At 33.9% G+C, this 23355-nt stretch overlaps 1 protein-coding gene across 2 annotated transcripts; it reads left to right on the plus strand.

Annotated features, from left to right (window-relative positions):
• The first annotated feature begins 1179 nt into the window (after nt 1–1179).
• On the plus strand, nt 1180–21575 carry LOC110459002 (rab11 family-interacting protein 2-like). Of its 2 annotated transcripts, XM_021511057.1 has the most exons (11): nt 1180–1604; nt 3567–3605; nt 5688–5796; nt 7670–7798; nt 8691–8857; nt 11601–11725; nt 14557–14691; nt 16615–16684; nt 17165–17971; nt 19134–19273; nt 20285–21575. In XM_021511057.1, the coding sequence occupies exons 1-11, from the start codon at nt 1571–1573 to the stop codon at nt 20432–20434; spliced, it is 1905 nt and encodes a 634-aa protein (XP_021366732.1). In that variant the 5' UTR covers nt 1180–1570; the 3' UTR covers nt 20435–21575. The 2 variants fall into 2 exon arrangements, with proteins under 2 accessions (XP_021366732.1, XP_021366816.1); XM_021511141.1 differs by lacking the exon at nt 14557–14691.
• The last annotated feature ends 1780 nt before the right edge of the window (nt 21576–23355 follow it).

Consider the following 23355-nt stretch of genomic DNA (forward strand, 5'->3'; position numbering starts at 1 on the left):
TTGATGTCTGTATTCCTCGCGTTTAAATAAACCGTCTAATTAAAGCATCTTCTGGTACGATGAACAATACAGCGCACATGTGACGCCACCATCCCAGGGCCCCGAATTTTGAAAGCAAAACGCCGATAAGCGTTTTATATTCTGAATTTTATATGTGCATGTCTATTAACATATATTGGTAGTCATAGTTCTGATTTATAAACGGGGAGATATATATATATATATATACATTGTGTACGCATATGAAGGTCGATTATTATTTATCAAACTTCTTAAATTAAGTAAAAAAAATAATCACAGGAAGGTTCATAATTATATAAATGTAAACTGTCTTTATTTTCCCCAATGATAACATATTGTTGGGGCGATGGAAGTGCGATCTAGGGTCTTACGTGGGAAGAAGCCGGAGTACCCAGGGACACTTGTACCGTGGGGCAGTTAAATGTAGGTGACCAACTTATGTACCTTTTATGTCCGATTGGTTCATTGAACTTTGGCCACCTAGGTTAAAGCCGAGTGCGCTATCCACTGCGCCATCCGACCACAGTTTGTCAAACTTAATACTAGCTGGAGTGTAGAAAAAATAAAGATAAATAACACGAGACAATATACTGAACAAAACAAAGCCCCAAACAAACACATACACATTTACCAGGACAAATTCTTAACATTTTGGCAGTAGGTGAGTAACTCTGTAACAGTCCACCTCAGGGTCTGGGAGTTGATGGGTCACATTCTTTCTTCATTCAAAACTACATGATTTGGATAAATAACTGGTCTATGTATGGATACAGAGTTTTCATATGGTCAACGCAGTAAAAAATATCATGACACATCGATGTAGATTAGATAATATATAAGTACGTGCACATATTAATTGAAGACTAAAGTGAAATAACAGGGGCTTGAAGTCAATGGTCAACTTAATTATGACTAATTGCAGCCTTTCCAAATACTTAATTATTACTATATTAAGCTATTATAATTCTGCGCTAATGAGTTATTGATTTATTTATATCAGGGCCTAATCAATTTGTCTACACGATGACTGGACAAATAACACCATCTAGTTATGTACCGAATTCGTCAATCACGACACTTGAATACCGATGAAGACCATGTCGTATTGCCACGGGCGATAACTGTGACATTATCATACCATCACCGGTAGACGTCGCACAAGTGACTACAAGCAGGAAGTCGCATGCTGTTTGTTTTCATATCGGACAGGTGCAAATCAACAACAAACATTTTTTTTTTAATCACAGGTGTGTGAAGTAATAACATCGATCTGGTGGACAACATGATCAACTTTTAAACGCGATAGGCCTATTGGAATCAAGGTTTGATTTCGATTTAACGAATCGACTGTTGTAAGCTATTCAAAGTGGGTGAATATTTTAGAAATGATATCATTTCGCTCCTGTCCGAGAATGGCCGGGGGAGTTATCGCGATCAGCTGTTTTGTTTAAAGGAGATCATCGTCAAGTGTTCAAGTGTTGCACCGATATGTTCTTGGTCCTGTAACTGTGGCTCCTGTTCGAGAGAATAGCACCATAAAACACTCGAAATGTCCTGGAATCCTACGCACGTTCAATTAACAGGTAAATTTATATATGTGTACCGTGTGTATTGTGTGTTTTGCATGCCTAAGACTGTACTTGTTGATGTATGACCTTATCCGTCTTTCACACCTCGTTCGTCTGTTGTTGACACGTATGCATGTAGTATTTATCACGCATTCACGTACATCATTACATGTTAATTACTAAGTGTATCAAATGTACTCTGTGGCCTATACATATCACATGACACCTGTGGTTGTGTATTTAATGCAAGTGTCCGTTAAGCGTTGAAGGGGGTGTGTCCGAATAAGCTGTGTATTTTGATTAGTTTTTGGTTATCACAGCTGACGGTGTAGGGTTACGTCTTATGATTTATGAATGCCTCGACCTACAATTTTTGTTGAATCATTAAGCCTTAAATTAATTAATCAAATATGTTAATGAATTAATTTTTGAACTGATAAGAACCAGAATGAAGCCTTTACATCCCAGTATACTTATAGCATGCATACACATAACTCATGTTACTATCAACTCACTGTACTGGTCTGCAGTAACCTTTTTACATATACATGTATATGTGTTTGTCCTGAAATGAAGTAAATTAAGTCATGGAGGTTCCCCAATGAGTGATATTTGGTTATCATATTTATCTAACTCAAGTTATTTAATTAATTATACCTCCAAATTGTAAAAAGACATGAGTTTAACCTTGATTTTTTTAATTAAGAGTTAGATAAACATAGAGGCCTGTACAGATAATTTCAGCGCTCTGTCATTTCAGAACTTGAATAAGATGTTTTGGTCCTAAAAAATGTTTCAATATTTTAGAAGATTTCCGGCATTTAGACTGACATTTTAACTCTCCACTTTGTTCGCATTTTGTGTCCGGTGTGCTCTTGACTACTAGAATGTATAATTTTATTTTCAGAATGATAAGCAATTGAGTTTTTGTCTTTACAAAAATGTACTGAAACATCCTAATTCTTAGGTATACAGAAACAACCGGATACTTAAATGTCTAGGGTTTGATACATGTATATATATAAACATGATGATCAACCATCAGGAGTTTAGGGACGTTTTTCTCCTACAACGTATAGATATTATATCTAGAATACCATATGTTCTCTTAGGAATACCTTATTCCTGTTTCTGGCAGTTGGCATCATAATTAGAATATTGACCAATGAAATAACATGGTGTTGCCATTCACTTAGCTAGTGGCCCATGGGTAACCCAAAAGGTTACAAACTTCTAGCAGGTTTATCCAATGAGTCGTGAGTGGTCATTTAGGAAACCTAGAGTGCACATGGTTGTGGCAGAAATACCTGCTACTGTTAAATTATTTATGATAATTTTGATTTTAAGTATTCTGATTTAAAACAAAAAAGATCTTATGCCTTCTTTTGATGCAAAAATGTGTTTACCCTTATTTGTTTTTACACTTTGATAGAACCAGTACATGTATGATATTCAAAAATATTACGTCTCATATACTTGCCAATTTTTAAAAATTTCCATGGGGGAGATTCTGCTTGCTTATAATTAAAACATAAATAAAATGTGTGTATATACCCTCTAGATATGAAATTACCCTTTAAAATTACATATTTTGAGTTGTTCTTTCAGATGTGATCATTAGATCTTAGAATAAAGGTTTAGTTTAAAAACACTCTTTGGCTGAAACTACCAAATTTAAGGGTCCAAAATCGAGAGTCTCCCTCCTAAAATGGAGGGAGATCAAGTTGGCAAGTATGATGTATCTTATGAATCAATGAATATAAATGTACCTTTAGCTTGGCTTAAAAGCCTGCATTGTATTTACTCCAACAATGTTAGAGGTTTTACATATCCGATAGAAAAAAGGCCGACCAGCGACTCATGTTATGGGAGTAGCATTGTAGTATGCCCAATACTTAGATTGCATTATCAATTACAGTGTAAATTGTGGTATATCTATGATTTTAATAGTTTTTCATATTTATTTACTTGTTTCAGTACTGCGGGGACGGAATCTGTTAACAAAAGGCAAGGGAGGTAAGCAGAATATTTCTGTAAAGCAAATGAAGCATATTTATTACATTCCTTCTTCATATTTAATTACATTCCTCCTTCATATTTAATTACTAACTTTTTAAATTTCCATGAGGGACATTGCGCTAGCTCAAAATTAAAAGCATAAATAAAATGTGTGTATGAACACCTTAAGGAACTTTCAGATGAAATCATCAGATCTTAGAAAATAGGAATAGTTTAGCAAATTCACAGATGGAAAATGCTCATTTTTGGGGTCCGAAATAGGGAAAGTTGGCAAGCATGCTGCTTCCATAAAAAAAAAAAGGAAAAAACTATTACAAGGATCCAATTATACATGTAGATTCAGTAATACTGATTGTTGCTCTCCTGACGTAAATATATTATCAATATTTGTAAGGGATTCTAAGAATTGTAAAAGGAAAAAAGCATGTAAGGCTGATATCCCTTTAGGGTATCAACAAGAAAATCATGGCATCTAGGTTTTTGATGTCATGATGTCAATATGTCATGACTAAATTCAAGGTCACAAACTGTGTCAAATTTGTTAAAAACAGATTGATAATAAATTGTTAATAGTTTGCTGGCATAGAATGCTTCAGCTTTCATGATAGAAAATGACCTTGACACATCCATGTATAGGGCAGGCTATTTTATAGGCAAATGACTAGGGGCATTAAGGGTTATTTCTGGCCTCATTGGAGATTTAGAATTAGTTGCTACCAGGTATATTCGCTATCTGGAATATATGAAGTACGCAAATATGAAGTTTCAAATTCATTCGACAACTGGTTTAGGAGATATGACATTACAAAGAGAGACAAAAACACATTTTTTCATAAATCTAATCTATTTGGTTGAAAATTCTCTGCATGTACCAAACAAATAAATAGTTGACATGCTTAAAAATTGTCATACCATGGCCTGTGTCCATTAGTAGAAAGAAAGTTTTGTTGGACATATGCAGATCTAGAGGCTTTCATTTCTAACTGTCCGAAAACGCTATATTTTGGCTATTTCTGCATAACAATGCAATTTTGTTGCTTGGGTAGGGCATCTATGCATGCGTGTTGGAAAAAATCTGCACCAAGAAAGATAGCCTCAATTAACCAATAGGATGTTTATAATAGAAAACGGTAAATAAATTCAAGTTGACAAAAATGACCCATAACGCCCTAAGTCCTTTTTATGACAGATTGGTAAAGGATTCAATTCCACATGAAAAAAAATGACTAAATTTTCCTTTCTTCAAAAATATAGAAATTCACAACAATATAAGAAAATGAGCATATTATCTTATCATCTTCATTTTTTTAAATTACTGTAGCATTTTCTTATTAAGCCTTATTAGGGTATGTACAAGTAGCAAATAGGAGAAAAAAACCTCTCAAAACATGTTTTCTTCCTCTTGACCTGTTTATTTAACAAGATAATTTATTTAAAAATTGTAAAAGTAAGATTAATCCCTGCAGGGTCAAACTTGTTAAAACACTATGACAATTTTTTCTAAGGAACAGCAGCTGAAAGCCAACAACTATAGCATCATGATATTTCGCTGTCTGGTAGAATGGAGTGCTACATATAAGTATTACCATAGGGATCTAATTCGTTAAAACCCTGAATTACTTATGCTGCAGAACTGAAATGCCTGGAGTCATGACTTGCCAAAATAAAATGCTACAAAATTGTTTTCAAAAAGAAAGGTCACCCAAACCTATTAGGGGGCCGAGCTCGAGGTAGCCAAGTGGTAAAGGCGTCTGACAACATGCTACCACTAGCCCCCCATCACTGGGTCGCACGTCGAGACAGACGTGGGGCAGTCGTCAGGTACTTGCCATAAGTCGGTGGTTTACCTCTTGGAACTCCGGCTTTCCTCCAGCACCACCAAAATCTGACATGTCCTTAAATGACCATAGGTGTTAATAAAGGGTGTAAAACACAAACAAACCAAATGGACCTATTGATGTCATTACCAAACAGATATTTGTTCCAAAGTATAAAACAACTGACATATATGTATTCAGATTTATTGTTGTATGTACTTACATTATTGCAGGTGAAATGTTTAATCTGTTGTTTTTCCAGGGATGAAACTGACAGATGTCTTTGTTTCAATCGTACTGGGCAAGGAAAAGTTCCAAACGTCGACCATCAAAAACGCTCTTAACCCAGAATGGTTTGAGCAGTGTGATTTGTAAGTATATATTATCATTTTACAAGAAAGTTAAGCATATACAATGTATTGTACATGTACATGTGTAGCTAGCTAGAGATTTAAATGTAAAAATGCCTAGGAAAATTAAACATGCCCTATATAGAGTAGCATCATCTACATTGTAAATGCTGAAAGGATTTTATGTTATTTTGAATTCTTGTTGTCAATTAGATTTAAATTTCAAGGTCATTATGTGTCAATTCCTGAGCACCTGAATGTGGGAATTGACATTTTATGTCATCAGAATTAAATGTGAAAGTTCATACATGTATCAAGTTTAATGCTGACAGCTTTGCATAGTGGTTGTGTATTTAATTATTTTGTTTCGTGTCAGTTTGGAAGCTTCCTACAAACAGTATTATCTTAACTATCAACGTTTGAAAGCTTTTGGACTTCATTTATATAATAAACCATACATTCTGGAGCTTTTGACAATGTACATGTACGTAGGTAAATGTTTTAGCTAATTTTAGACAAGCAGTGTTGAAATAACAATCCTTGTTCTAGCATTATATGTATATGTAACTTATTTAAATTAAATTATTTAATGAAATGAAGAAAATATTTCCCTATCTGCTGATTTTAAAATGTTTAGAGAGGGTGAACTGATCTTGATATTGGACAAGTTTTGCATTTATACAAATTATCTGAGAACTCAGATCAAGCCCTGGTCGGACAGATGTAAGTGGATGGACTACAGGACAGGCCATTTGTTCATTGTATGTAGTGTAATTAATGTCACTATAGACGTGAATTCATGTACATTTTGTATATATATATATAGCCGCAAGTCATTATCAGTGACACTTAAACGATAATAGGATACAACAAAAGCATTATTGATTGACCTGAATTATGATTTATCTGTTGTTAATTGCTTCAGTTGCATACACAGTCATATTGACATGGAATATGAATTGAATTAGACACATAAAACTTAAATGATGGATTACAGGCAGGCTAGCTAGGGCCCATATTCATGAAACCATTCATGTGCTCCAGTATGATTTCTGTGCTCAAGCTAATTTTCTTGAAACTCGCTTAAAAGTCGCATAACAAAGTCAAAAGGTCAAGTACCTGTAAACAACAGTATTCGGCTTAAAGTCTCTCTGAATTATATTTAAATTATAAATCATAATTAAATTCATATCATTGACAATATAATATTATAATTTTATTAATTTATCACTGGCGCGATAAGTTGGACCTGAGCACAAAATCTTGATTTGATCATGAGAAGGATTTCATGAATACCAGCCCCTGATTGTGAGTACAGTGGCCATGTGCATGTCCTGCCCCCACTACCCAGGGACCCTTGATTATTTTAATCATTATCGATTCAGACATTGTTTTTACTATCCACACTTTTATTCTATTACATGTGCTGTATTTACCAGTGATAAGCCCATACCCGGTAATAAGCCAATCCTCCCTTTCAGGTGCAATTTCTTAGTTATCCAATTCAAATATATCCTATATTAGTACAATTTTCTTTGATGAAAAGATGAGGTTCTCAAATAATATCAGTATCAAAGAGATCATTATTATCTTCTTCAGTATTGAAGTGTTTTGAATGAGATGATTTAGATAAACATGGTGTGATGGGTAAGTTAGCCCTGTAATTTACTGTATAACATGAAAGCTTTTACCATGTTTAATCAATCATGGTTTTTGTGGTTGCAGTATGAGACCATAAAGATAAATACAACTTTGATTAATATACTTGACTACTGTATGTTTATATGGGGTATTTATAGATGTTTGTTCCACAAATAACTTCAAACCATGAAATTTTGTACCATGAAAAAAATCCAAATAGCTTCAGAGATTTGTTTACCCTTGATGTTATTAGATCCATATCAGGCATGGACCAGGATATCACGGTTACTGTGATGCATCGTGGGCTACTGTCGGATGATTTCATTGGTTACGCTGCCATTCCACTCTCAGATTTCAAAGTGTTTGACCGACCAAAAAGTCAGTAAGTATAAAATGGATTACGAAATATTATACATTTGCGTATACATTCATTACTACATAAAGATATCTCAACTGATATAATGATCATCTGGTGATAGTGGGTGGTACCCACATTAATATGTCTTTTTGGAATGTAAAAAAAATTAAAAAGATCAAGAGAATGTCATAACGAAATTTAGTTTAAAATAAAGCGCATAGCTGAAATGAAAAAATGTGAGACTAATAACTATTAACTATTGCCAAGTTTGTTAAAGGCATGCTCAGTGTTGACAGTATATACAACATTGTCTGTTACTTGTGAACAATCTCTTTTATAGACTCTAATGCTTTTTGAAGTTTCTGTATCATCTGAGTAAACAGCGTAACATCTGACGGTATATAAAATGTCACCTGCTGATGTCTTCTTTATGTGAACGTCTCTGATGTTATGTCGCTGATGTTATATAAACGTCTCTGATGTTATATGAACATCTCTGATGTTATATGAATGTCTCTGATGTTTTATGAACATCTCTGATGTTATATGAACGTCTCTGATGTTATATGAACGTCTCTGATGTTTTGTCTCTGATGTTATATGAAAATTTCTGATGTTATGTCTGATGTTACATGAACGTCTCTTATGTTAATTTTTTTGTCTCAGATCATGATATTACATGAATGTCTCTGATGTTATGTCTTTGATGCTATATGAATGTCTCTTATGTTATGCCAGGCATATAAGGAGAAGTGTTGAAATTACTTTGATTCCACTGTTTTCATAGCCCTATGAATGCCATTTCTTCTGGCAGTGTTAATGTAGGGGGACTTATATGACTTTCAAATGTTTTACTACAAAATCCATAATGATCAATCAGTGCAATTTATGACCTGTTCATTGTTTGATTTTTAAGATGGGTTAAACTGCGAGGTAAGCCCCACAAACCTCCGGACAGCAAGAATCGAGGAGAACTAGAGGTCAAGCTGACTTTTCAAGTTAAGAACAAAGCCCAGGAAGAAGCTGGGGCGACGCTTAAAAAGTTGTCGTCTAATTCCTTAAAATCAATAGCTTCAGCTGTTGGTAAGTTTTTCGTGATTCTACAAAACAAGGTTTTAATTTTCTGTATGTGTTATTACTGGAGGAAATTCATTTTTTTTCATTAAATCATATAAGTATTGTAACATTATCATTTATGCAAAATTCTTCAAATACTGTTTAAATTGTTTGGCATATAAGTCTATAGCCATTCCAACATGTAGCAGAAAAGATCCAGGCAGATTGGACGAGATAGAAAATTCTAGCAGGGGCATCACATAGTATATTCCTGTCTGAGGTGAAAGAATAATAAAATATTTTACCTGTAACTGAGCAAGATCGGGTTATCTCAGTAGAGGGTTAAGATTCTGTAACAAAATCCCAACCGAGGTGTAAGCCGAGGTTGCGATGTTACAGAATCTGAGCCTGAGACTGAGATAACCTGATCTCGCTCAGTTACAGATAATTGATTTTTTTTCTCTCACCTTTTAGTTCAAAAAGGACTTTTCAATTTTGCTAAAAAAAACAACTATCCCGCCTTGGGCCTCAAATGATAATGACCTCTTCACTACTAAAGCTACATTTGAATGCTTCTGCGTAAAAATGTAGTCCGTCCTTACATAGATAACAACGTATTTCACAGTGTAGATTATACTTTATCTACAACATCAAATATCTTACAACATCAAAACTATACATATAACGACAAAACAGAATATTTATAATGCAAATTGTCAATTTCAAGCAGTTAACGTGCGGATGAATACATCACAGTGTAAAAAAATCTGCCAAATGTCACGTAAAGGTACAAGACAGATCGGACCAGATAGAAAAATCTAGCATGGGGTATGACGTGGGATATATCTGTCTGAGGTGCGAGAAAATCCATATCTTCATTATTCCACTGCATTGAGGATAAACCCAGAGCATATTGCTCTTCTCAAAAACATTGCTTCTTAATCTCTTAATTTAACCACAATTCATGTTTTGTAATCATATACTATAGCCTAAGAATGGATCATATACCAGGGTATTCATGCAACTATTTTTGTACACAATCAATAAATCTGGAATTCAAATATCATTCAAGTATTTCAAACTGAGAAACTTGTATAGATTCATACAGTTTGCTTTTTTTTTTTTATCAAATTCCTATGGTTATCCAAAGAGTTCCTGTCCCATCACATGTTACTGGATGTCAGCAAAGATGTGTTCATTAGAAGCATATAATATTGCTGAAAAAGTGAAGCTCTGATCTGTTATGGGTAGAACCATTGGCATTAGCTGGTTATGGAAATTGGTTAAGTTTTCTACACTAATCTGAGCCCCAGATGACAACTCATTGGTTAAGTTTTCTACACGAATCTGAGCCCTGGATGACAACTCATTGGTTAAGTTTTCTACACTAATCTGAGCCCTGGTTGACAACTCATTGGTTAAGTTTTCTACACTAATCTGAGCCCCGGATGACAACCCATTGGTTAAGTTTTCTACACGAATCTGAGCCCCGGATGACAACTCATTGGTTAAGTTTTTTACACTTATCTGAGCCCCGGATGACAACTCATTGGTTAAGTTTTCTACACTAATCTGAGCCCCGGATGACAACTCATTGGTTAAGTTTTCTACACGAATCTGAGCCCCGGATGACAACTCATTGGTTAAAATATATTTTTGATATTCTTCTTTTGATATCATAATATTATTATATTTACATTCTTGATGTTTGTTCTTTACATGAATCTACTGAAAACAACTGCCATTAGACCATGAATTTCACACACAATGACCATATTCATATCACTACGTATAGTACCGTTTCTGAGAAGAGTTATTATCCCTTCTCCGAGATAATGTGGTTGCGAGAAATGATTATAAACATTACGAAAATCATAAATGGTGCACCATTATACTATTTTTTTATTTTTTTTTTGAAATTGATTTTTTTTTTATAACATTGTCATATTAAATAACTTTCGATTCGCAATCGGTTCCTCATCGTCACAAACTTTCTAACACCCAAACATCCGGCTGGGTTAACCCTGTGACATCAACTTGCACATTGAACCCAGAGAACTTTGCAATATTTGGCACAGGGCACTTCATCCATCAATTTATGATCATTTACATCTGCAGGTTTTTTGACAAACAAAATATTCAACGGCTATATATTTATCTTCAAATGATCATGAGCTTTATACCCACTGCCAACGGGTGTCCTGGATGGTTTCTATGGTGACCGGTCATTTGATATCGTTTCGGACATAAACTTTTTAAAATATATTATATGTGGTGTTTAATGCAAAAAACATCAAATAAGATCAATTTTCAAAAATGGAAGGATAAGATCAATTTTCAAAAATGGAAGGAATATCAAGTGTTGGTTATTATTAGATTCTAGATATATTTTTTGTTTTTGTTTCAACAAAATCAACTGATCGGCAGAAGTTGAACATTTGAAGATTGTGTGTAGGCTGGAGTTCTGGCTGTTCCTTTTTTATGTTTTTTTTTTTTGTCAGATATTGATATCAAAAATAATAAATTAACAAATAGTTTTGTGACCTTTTTTATTGTAGGTCACCGTAATGTAATTATCTGAATTGAATGGATGTTTTTTCATGTACATTGCCTCAATGTATATGAAAAAAATCCATTCAATCCCCATTTTTGTAATAACCTTACTGAATTTTGACTGAAAGGGAAAAAAGGATTAGGTTATGTGATTCTTTTGGGGTTCCCTTTAATAGATAAAGCATGCTTAATTTTTGTATTGTTGTCTGTATTCTAGGTTTGAAAGTTGGTGAAAAATTCAAAAGAAGCCGTTCCTTTCGTGAATCTCAAAATTCTTTGCAACAGACATCTGACAAGAGAAGAAACAGCTCCGCATTTACTTCTGAAGGGGGACGCATACATGTAAGTATTAGGAAGATATGTAAGTTCTTATGAATTTTGATCAATAATGGACTTTTGTTGAGGCCAATATGTGATTATATGGACCTGAGAATGCGATATTGACAGAGACAAAGTCATCACTTTTCAGGTCTGTATCGCACATATGCACCGAAATGAAAGTCCTTAATTTTATAGATATAAAATTGAGTGTATCTATTGTTATACAGTTATGGACTTTTGTGATGGTGAATATATGTGACATGGACCTGAAACAGTGATATTTACCGAGGCCAAGCTGGGGTTGAAATAATGTGTTCAGGTTCATATCATGTTTACAACTACAACAGTCCATACAGCTGTGTTATTATGTGCTTCAACAATTTTTTTATTTATTTTTATCAAGGTTAACCCATTCACCCCTATGTAACTTTAGTAGACTCTATCATGCATTGATCTGGATGAGTCCATTTTGGTCTACATTGGTAAAAGGGTTAAGCATCAAGAATATGCTGATCAATAATACCTATGGGCCCTTTTTTTGTGTTTACGTCTGTGTTTCCTGTGTATTAGCCGAGGTGTAGGGAATTCCCCCTTATGGCTTTATATATAGAAATTCTTATTCTCCGGAAAACTGGTCTACATGAGCAAGATTATTGAAAGAGGACACATATCTTTAATATTACGAATGGGGACATACCTAGCGAATATTTATACTAATTAAGACAGAGACCAATATCATTGGTCAAGGGGACCCATGTACATTGTAAACATAAGTTTTACGAGTTGGACATACACACAAGATTATTGGAAGAGGATACATATTTCTATATTACGGACAGGGACATATATGCAATGGCATGTACTTGTATGAAGAGAAATATATTTAGCTTATAATGACAAATTTTAGTTGAAATTATATACATATGATGGGTTTTGAAGCATGATTACTGTTACAACGTTCTGCTTGAAAGCATATATATCTCATTATGATAATGTTTTGGATAGAATTTATAGGTCATTATCTGTTGATCATATTGCCTAAAGAATGGCTAGTATTGCAAGAATGCACTTTGTCTAAGTTCCTATCACATTTTCAGGTCTATTTATCATCTATTAAAAGTCTTTATTAGTGTTGAATTATAATACAACAATAATCAAGACTTATAACAGATATTAAATAATGTTTTAATCATTCAACAAGATGGAACACATGAATTGTTTGAAGGAATTGTGATGTTACAATTGAATGATGTCATAAAGTTAATACGACCTGTTGTTTCTAAAAATAGTAATGCTAATCGGTCAAAATCACAAACGACTTCAATGTGATTATTATCCAACCAATGAGGCTGTAGCAAAAATTTGTGTATTATAACATTTTGTTTTACTGTTTTGTAGAATTATCATATATATTGATATATTAACCCTTTCACCCCTATGTAACTTTAGTAGACTCTACCATGCATTGATCTGGATGAGTCAATTATGATCTACAGTGGTGAAAGGGTTCACTCATTCCCCCCGGAAGACTCTTTTGAACTCTTCCAATTCAAAGGTTGGAATAGTTCATTATGAAATGTCAGGGGTGAATGATTTACATAATTTAAATAATGTAGACGGCTATACATTAACATTATATATGCTCTAGAGATATTTTATAACCCTTTCAATTCATAATATATGTATGATGCTAGACAGAATCTTATATATAATATTAACTGTATATGTTGTATATTTGTATATGCTGATAATCTTGTAGAACCTCCATGCATGCAAAACAAATCCTAGATCCAGTATTTAATTTGTGCATGAAGAACATCCATATATCCTTTTCATATTTATGAATTATAATCAATATTTCCCGTTGATTTGGTTCTTTGTTTGTTGTGCTTTATGTACTTGTGTATCCGTATGTATTTTTGTAATCATACACTTATATTGCTTCTTATCGTATGAAACCAGATACGTATATATAATTATTGTATTTGCCGTAAACAGCACCTCTCCCCCTATATGCGTCCCATCCCTTTTTCGGGAGGAATTGAAATTATATACCCCCCCCCCCCATTCCAGACCTGACCTGGCCCAGTAAATGATTTATATTACTTTTAACTTTTAAAGTAGAGATTTATGTATGATGTCTATCATTGCTGAATTTCCCATGAAGTTGATGAAACATTTGAAACCCGAGCTGTTAGTCACACTGGAATGTTTCTAATGTCACAGTTATTCCGTATCAACGTTTGAGGTTGCAGTCAACTTTTTCTATCATAACTCACGTTTTCTTATCTTAATAACCATGTAAGCCTCCTGGGCGCTAATTATGGCAAATACAGCATATTTATTTTTATTTTACATCACCCATGCATATTGAAATTTCTTTTGCCCCCTGTATAAAAGTTAAACTTTGACTTCAGTTCTATAGACACATTGTTAAATTTTGCTGTAAATATCATTCTGACCAATTTACTCATTATGGTTAGCATTCTAAGACACTGACAATTATTCAATGTATTAATATTACCAATTAGGATTGCTAGATAATTTTCTAGCTGTGTACCAAATTTCACTATTTTTTGACAAAAATATGAAGCCAGGAAAATTCATTTTATTAAATTAAATTTATATATATAGAATCAAAATCCAATGGGAAAGTAGCCTACCTTGTAAGAACCACCCACATATCACGTTATCGTACATATGGAAACCTTTTATTTTCAAAATTAATTGTGTTGTAATATTGTTTATTGTAAATATACTATCTTTGTATGTGTGAATTACTAAAATTATGATGATGCTAACATGTTCGTTCAGGCTAACTATTTTTGTTCAATCTTGATTGTGTTGTCCAGGCTAATAATCTTCCATCTTCCGTAACTATCGATGGCTCTACGAACCTCAAGGGGGCAGCACGGTCTGCCTCTGTTGACGGCGCTAACTTCCCAGCAGTAGATATTCCCCCACCACAGTGGGATGATTTATCTGTGGTCAGTATATTATGTCCAGAGTTGTCATGGTTACTTGTTAAATATTTTACTGCAGAAGATAAGGACCATTGTGGTCAGGGTACACATTTTTTGTTCTTAATAAAAGTAATTAAAAAATCTTTGTCATGGTAACTCTGACTATTTAGAAGCAAAAGTAGAAATTCTTTGGTGTTTGCATCGACGCAGTGCTGTTTATAATGGAAACCATATAATTGGTAAATAAGTATTGTCAGTCAAGGTTTTGGTATAGAAAATAGTTTAATATGATCAGCCTGAAATAAAGAATATATTCAGATGTGGATAGCGGAAATGATAATAAATTCTTTACAATTTTTAAATTTTTACTTTTTTTTTTATGAATTACTTAAAATGTGTTGGAAATAATGGACATCTCAGTATTGTCAGTCATAGAGTTTAAAGGTTTTTGTATATAAAACAATCGAATATGATCATCCTGAAATCAAGAATATATTTAGATGTTGATACTATTTAATTTACTAATGAAAATAAATTCTTTTGTTTTTTAAATAACATTTTTTTCTCCAGAAAAAGCCTCATTGTTTAACACAGAAAGTTTTTATACATTTCTGCATTGAATAAATTCTCTAACAAGTTAAAAAAACTCACTTCAAGCAAATATTAAGACTGAATTAATTTTAAGTATTATAATAGTAGATCTGGTGACTGGTTATGTAGCCTATATCTTGTAGTGGCAGTATTTGTGTAATTATTAAAGAATAACACTTGTGTTGTTTTAACCCATCTTTCATTTGCTTATAGACTAATATATCTTTATGCTTCTCTGTTGTATGTAACAACTTTCTTGATGCTTACAGTAGTGCTATTTTATATTTCAGCATGTAGGATAGAAATTTTGTTTGACCTATATACTGCATAACTGTGTATCTAATAAATTATGTTTGCATGTATTTTGATTTTCAAAACACTAAATATGAAGAAAAGGGATACAGTTTAGCTTTTCAATGTTATCAATCTATAGACTTTAACACAGCAATGCGACAGACTTACAGCTGGAAGTTTTAACAATAATTATGTTACCGTAGTTGACAGAATTTGAAGGAAGCAATGACTTTTTTTCTTTTTAATTTTCCTATTAATAAATCATATGCTTTAATATAGCTTAAAATATAATTACTGTAATTATTACTTTTAATAAAGAAATGTGGAAAATCTCCAAAATTTGAGAGCAGTCTGAGCTGTGAGTAGCATAATGTGTTAAAGCTTACTGACCTCCTTAGTAACAGGGCCACAATGGCCGAGTGGTTAAGGCGTCTGACTGTCTACGATTGCTAGCCCTCCACCACTGGGTCAAGGGTTCGAGGCCTAAGTGGGGAAGTCGCCAGGTATTAGCCACAGGTCTTTGGTTTTCCCTTGGTACTCCGGCTTTCCTCTGCCACCAAAACCTGGCCCGTCCTTAATGACCATAGCTGTTAAAAGCACATAAAACTCAAACAAATCAAACCAAAAAGAAAGAGAAAAATATCAAGACAATGAAAAAATAAATGAAAACATCTATGCAACTGGTTAGTCGAGAACATTTAGGAAACCTGAGTGCTAATATCATAACAAGAAATTTGAAGAATGAAGTCAATCAACATAGCACAAAACAGATCTCATGGGTGGATTGCAAACATTTCCATTAGAGTTTATTGCTAATCTTGTGAATTTGGGGAAGTTTAAACACACTGACCATTATGATCTCATTAAATAAGATATCTTCTACACATTAAGTATAGGCACTTCATTATGCATAAAATAAGAACTTTGATACACCGTTTATGGTTTTAAATCATCAACATACTTATGTTCTTATTTAAATGTATCCAGTCACATGATCGTTTCTAAGCTATATATAGTTATTTTTGTAATGTTTATTTTGATTTGATATGTGACTGACTGCAGGCAGAGAACATTATGCACCGAAGTCGTAGCATGGTCCTGGACCGCCAGCGTGAACAGGATCAAAGTCCAGGTAAGCATCCAAATGTCTCGGTTCTTGTCGTTTGTTGGCGTAGAGGTTATGTCATTGGTTGTTTTTGTGCCAAAATGAAGTAATGTTTTTGAAATTGTTTTGTTGGTGAAGAGGTGAAATAAAAATAGTATTTATTATTAATTTATATAAATACTTTTTAAGGGTAATGTTAACTTTAAGTAAAAAAAAATAGCTTCTTTTAACGAAATCGGGAGTATGTCAGCTTAAGCTGCTTAAATAATAATGATTTCTTTTGGTAATTGTTGTACTTTTTAAATTGCAAAATTACCTGCCATTATGGGGAAGACAAATATTTTCAAAAACTAACTGGTGGTAGATTAATTTATGAAGCTTCAGTAAAATTAATACTCAAACTTCTACCGACAGATAGTTGTGTAGAGGAATACTGCAAGTAGATAAATTTTATTACCTAAAATTTCTTATTTTAATTTATTTCTTATATACTATGTATGGTGACAGCTGAAGTAGATATCGGCAGCAGTAGATACAACCGACCAGGAAATCGCCAATCCTTGCCTCCGTCTTACTGGGGCACACAGACTTTGCCCCACCCCCGGGGCAAGCGCTATTCCATGGACAATGAAAGCGGTGTTGCTGTGGTTACAAAATCTGCAGACGACCTTGATACCCCCGTATCCTCGCAGCCAGGATACTTAGAATCCATGTTCCGCAAAGAGCGCGAGGTCTACAAAAGTATGCAAAAAGACAAAAGTGATTCCTCGGATGATGAGGCAGTAACTAAAAACAGACGATCAAACCGTAAAAGTGCTAAAGAATACATTTCCGATGAGAGACATTCGTCAGATTCAGATTCAGAGGGAGGTGCAAAGGAAATTGCACTTCCTCTTGTAAAGAGGAAGTCGGAATCTAAATCAAGGTCTGGAATCAGGCCAAGATCAGATTCAAAGGATAGTAATTCTAGTCATGTTAGTAAGTCAGACGTTTTGGTAGAGCCGCCACCTTTGAGCAGAAATAACAGCAGTGAAGGAAAGACATTGACGGAAACCTCTTTTCCAGAATCCAGTACCGATCCGGTATATCATAATGGTAAGGATGACGATGCTAGTTCAGGATCAACTATTGAACCTCAGGAAACGGCTGACAATGATTTAGTGAATGGAGAAGAAGAGGATTCGGGAAAATCCGACCTGAATCGGCGAAAAATCACTCCCAAACAATCGTTTTCATTTGACAACTCTCCAGAGAAACCAGATGGAGTAAGAAGGAGGGCAAAGAGAGACCGACTTCGCCAATTATACAAACAAGGTATATGACACATCTAATTAACTTTTATCATCTGTTCAATATCCACACCTTCCCTATTTCATCTGCTTCAATATTATGTTATATAATTTAGATACTTATAGTACAACTAGGAAATCTTTTAATATGAACATTCCCTGGTACCGTATTTGGTTAAAAATATTCCCTATATTGTGTACATTTTTAATTCCCCCTGGCCCCAACTCCTTTCCTGGTCTGAGCATTCCATCCCTTCACCATTGGTTAGTTTAATTCATTCACCCCTGAAGACACATTCAAACTCTTCCAATTCAAATGTTTGAATATTTTGTTATAAAATTTCAGGGGTGAATGAGTTCAACAATATTTTTATTCAATAATTGCATCAATAGTCATACAAAAACATGGAGTCACCATAGTTTGCCAACTCATTTGTAAAAATGTCTGTTGTGTCTTTATTTTTTGAAGTCAATTGGAATGTTTTGTAATCATTCTAATATCCAAAAATTATTATGTCAAATATTATATTAATATCAGAAATAAGAAGAAAAGGTCTTAGATTGCATGTTAGTTAATAGTATCTGAAAATAATGTGTACCTATTTTGATATGTATGTAACTGGTTATTCTTATTTAATCATAAAATTCTTTTAAGGTAAATGGTACCAGCAAGTTAAACTATCATTTATGATATTGCCATTAGTGCAAACATTGTGAACTATTTGTTGAAGCTCTTTTCAAAAGAAATATTCCATAAAAATCACATATGCATGCTGCCATGCATTTTACTGAATTACAGATGTTTGAATGTATGTAAAAATAAGTAAGAAAAATAAACACAGAAACAGCAAAAGTCAAACCTGAAAATATTACATTGCATTGCTTTATCAGTTTGGCGTACTAGGAATGATAACTGCAAAGGATTACAAATAGTGCCCAATGCATGGGCCGAAAAGCCCATTAACACATAGACAGGGGAAGTAACTCTAAACCAGATAAACTCCTTTTGGGTTGTTTTATCTTTTATTTATAGAAAAGGGAGAATACTTTAAATCAAAACTGAACCCCAAGTGGAACTCTTCTTTGCAATAAAAATGGATGCAGTGTACCATACCTCTAGCTTAATTAAAAAAATAAAATCAATATTATCTGTCTTAATAAATAAATCTTTTTTGTCTCTGTTATAGGAGGGCGAAGATACACTGTGCAAGGACTACCTCGTCGTCATAACGACGACTCATTAGCTGACCTTCGGCCCCAATTCTCACGAGGATTCACCATCATACCAGATGACCTCATAGCCGTCTACAAGAATATGACAAAAGAGGTAAGTAAAAGACAAGTCAAGGGAACACAATCAAGCATTTCCACCTCAAGACACATGATAAATGAACATTTAGCTTTATTAGCAAGATGATGAGAAGAAATATCACGTCTAAAAATAGCATTATTCTAGGTTGTTAGAGCCCAGATTGTTGGAGGTCAGACTGTTTAACTCATTCACCCCAAAAATTTCATAATGCACTATTCCAACCTATGAATTGGAAGAGTTCAAATGTGTCTTCAGGGGTGATTGAGTTAAATCTAGATTGTCTATATATGTCCATATTGTTTGAATGTGGACTGACAGGGTTTTGATTTTTTCTAGACATTTTCATCAGGTTTGTGAAAATGGATTGTAGAAAGGTTATGTAGCACAACCAGTAACTGTTTATGTGTGATGTTCCAATGACTAGCACTCTACATTATGTACTTATGCTTGAATTGTATCATAAGCAATGATGAATCATGTTTCCCTATACCATAAGGGCAATGATTTATGATGTATAATCAACACTCGAAAACCTACTTAACTAAGTAAGTAATCTGTATCGTGTCATTTTGATTTATTAAGGATCCTTGTCCCACTACACTTTGGTTTTGCCTATAAAAAATAACCTCCTCATAATTTCCGTTTTGATAAAACTGTAGCACAGCTGTGTCAAGACACTTCCATTGACCAGGTTTGCTATGTAGCTCAATCCATTACAGAGATGGTTTAACAATCTGAAGTCCAGGGTTTACCCTGCTTTTTACTTTCAGATCACATTAGTTGATTATCTCCTGTGTATTTCATCGTTAGCATTTCTCATAAAAGCCGTGCAAGGTATGGTATTATTTTCAGAAATAATTTATCACAGCTACAGCCATGCCGAAAAAATGAGTCGGATTTATAAAGAGACATTATATATAGTTATACCATACAATTGTGTGTGGTTTAAAAGCTGAATTATTCAAATCAAGCTTGTATGGTATAGTGACTCTTTGTAGTTTTATTGTTTATTTTTCCGTGTTTCAGGAACTCATTCACTTGGTAATTACACACAAAGCCCAGCTGATCCGGAAAGACCAGTACGTCAAAGATATGGAGGATTACATCGACAGTATGCTTGTCCGCGTGATGGAGACAAACCCCCGTCTTCTCCAGCATAAAAATCGGTTCAAGTAATATACGTCTAGTCCAATCAATTCACTCAGATAAGTCAAACCCTGCCTATACTGTATGTATAGCACTCGTATATATGAGAAGTACACAGATAGTTATTCTGTAAATATAGTAACATACATGTACAGTAAATGTTATTTACATACAGGAAATATAAGTGTTGTACAGTGAATATATGTAAGTAGTTTACAGGAAATATGAGCAGTATATACCGTGTTACATGGTTGATATATTTGATTTTTAATTTTTGGGAGTTACTCCTCCTGGGTTTATTATTGGTATCTGTGTTACCGAGGGGGAGGAGGGGTAATTTTATTTTGACACAAGTCATTTGAAATTTCCTTTCACAAGTTTTGACCTTTTGTGTATCAAACAAATTGTACAGAGCATTGTTGTATAAAAGGGTCATGTTCTCTAGATTAATACACCATAAAACATCTGATTGGGGAAAAACAGTATGACCTTTTAATCTTGAATCTGTTCATGCAAGGCATCTGCTAAACAGGGTTATCTGTCTTTGATTATTAAGCTAAAGTATGAATCCTCATAAGTCAGAAAAAAATAGATCGCTTATTACATCAAATGACATAGTTCATTCTGTTTCAAATTCAGTTCAAATGTTAATGTATGTTTCAGTGTTTGGCTTAGACCTGTAAAGTGAACACAGTTGAGGAAATATTTCATCAAATTTTATGAAAGTCCCTCTGAAATGAAATTTCAAGAAAGAGGTGTTTGTTATCAAGGACTGTATTCTGCAGAATATATAGTTTTTTTAAACAAAATATTAACATACCTCTATCTTTATAACAAAGTGTCTGATTGGATGATTTTGATCACTTGACAGGGTAATAAAACATCATGTTGCCCTCACACGTCCAAGTTTTCCTGATCATGTATACCTTATTCAGAGGCTCTCTAGAAAAGAGCTCTAGAACGAACATCTAAAAGTTCCGAAGAACTATAACATACAACAAAAACAGAGTGGCAACCTGATCACACTTAGTAATGGTTTAGTGTTTTATTTCGGCATACTTAAATATATTTATTTCCCTTGTTTTAGGGAAACATAAGTCTTTCTCTCATTTCCCTGTGTGTAAGATAGAGCTGTACAGGGTAAGAAAGGGGTGTAGGAAATTTCTATCTTACACCCCATTTCACGTGACGTGACTTACGTCACAATGGCTCAACAATGACGTGACATCACAAATTTGGAACTCTCCGATGCCGCAACGTTAAGATGGGATATGCTTAATCTGGCTGGCAGATTCGTTTTCATCTCAAAAGCTTAGGGGAAAAATTGATATTTTCAAAATGGTGACCAGTCCAAACTCATTTTCAGGGTTTCTGGGCTTATTCTGGCTGTTGGAAGGAGAGAAAAATACTCTTTCATGGCCAAGGGTGTAGGATAGGGACATTTCACCCTTGGGATTTTCAAATTTGGCAAAACCCTCGGCAAAGCCTCTGGTTTTACCAAATTTGAAAACCCCTCGGGTGGAATTTCCCTATCCTTCACCCCTGGGCATGAAAGAGTCTTATATTGTTTCACCCTTGTGAAACATGATTAATCTAGGAGAAACAAAGAATCGTGTTTCCCTACAACAAGAGATATTGTATAAAGTGACCTTTAGATGGATAGGGTAATGTACTGAAAACAAGTAGGATTCTGTGGGTCGACCAGTACTAAGTTATTTGTTTACTCATTCACACCTGAAATTTCATTATGAACTATTCCAACCTTTGAATTGGAAGAGTTCAAATGTGTCTTCAAGGGGAATTGAGTTAAAGGTAAAGAAAGAACTCATCGAAGGCCAGGATGAATTTTTCTTCGTTTTAATACAATAAAATTACTATTGCTTGCATAAAGATTGATATTTTGAAAACTTTTTAAAAAGTGTGTTTTTAAATGATTGCATAATAGATAGTTTTTGTTTAAAGCCAGTGTTTGTAATGCATATTTAAATATTTTTATATATATTTGCTAATTTTGAATACATATATACATATCTGTTTATGCAGTGAAAATGATATTGTGAACTTTCTATAATATTTTAGAACGGTCTGAAATCAATGAGGGAAAGTGTTTTGTCCCTGTAAACACAACTTTGATGTAGTAACATACAGTCATAGTAATACAAATGGGTTATAAATTAATGTAAATAGAGTCAACGTTCTGTGCCAAGTTCTATATAAAACACTCACAAACTAGATTGGTGGGTCAGCACATTTGTGAAAACTTTGTTTTGATCAAATATATCAATTTAATATTTCTCCCACCGTTTGGTGCATGGCTGTGTTGATTTGCCTATAGATATTTACTAGGCTATTGTCAAAAATGTAATTAAATGTTATTTTACATTGTCCTCCATTGAATGAGTGTTGTTTTATAGAGTGAACTAATACAATCTTCCCCCTACCTAGGGATAAGACAAAAAATCCAAATGTGCCCTTTGCTCCTAGATTTTTTTTTCTCCTTTTCAACTAAAATTGGTGATTGTATGACACAAGAGTTTTAATTTGATAGCATTAATTTTAGCATATGAGTTATCATCCGCTATCTGATATTGTTGATGTGACGTCAATGCATTGTTAATATAATGACATACCATTGTTTTGAATAAGGCCTCGTCCCGTCATTACACACAAATCATTCCCTGATCATGACTTGAAGTGTGGATTTCTTTGTTTAATGGAGGAGAGATGTATAAATATACCTCCCATCAGGAAAATAACATTGTCTTTCCATCAGCAACATAATGAAATTCTTGGTTGATAACCCTTTATCAAAGCTACCATCACGGTTTTTAAAGATATACTTATAAAATGTTACATTTGTTTATGTTCATCCCTCTGTGGATAATGGGGGCTACTGTCTACTGGGAAACTTTCGCCTAGTCAAATATTGGCCCTTCACCTGTAAAATCCAT

The sequence above is a fragment of the Mizuhopecten yessoensis genome, unplaced genomic scaffold (genome assembly GCF_002113885.1).
Source record: "Mizuhopecten yessoensis strain PY_sf001 unplaced genomic scaffold, ASM211388v2 scaffold193, whole genome shotgun sequence".
Classification (NCBI taxonomy): domain Eukaryota; kingdom Metazoa; phylum Mollusca; class Bivalvia; order Pectinida; family Pectinidae; genus Mizuhopecten; species Mizuhopecten yessoensis.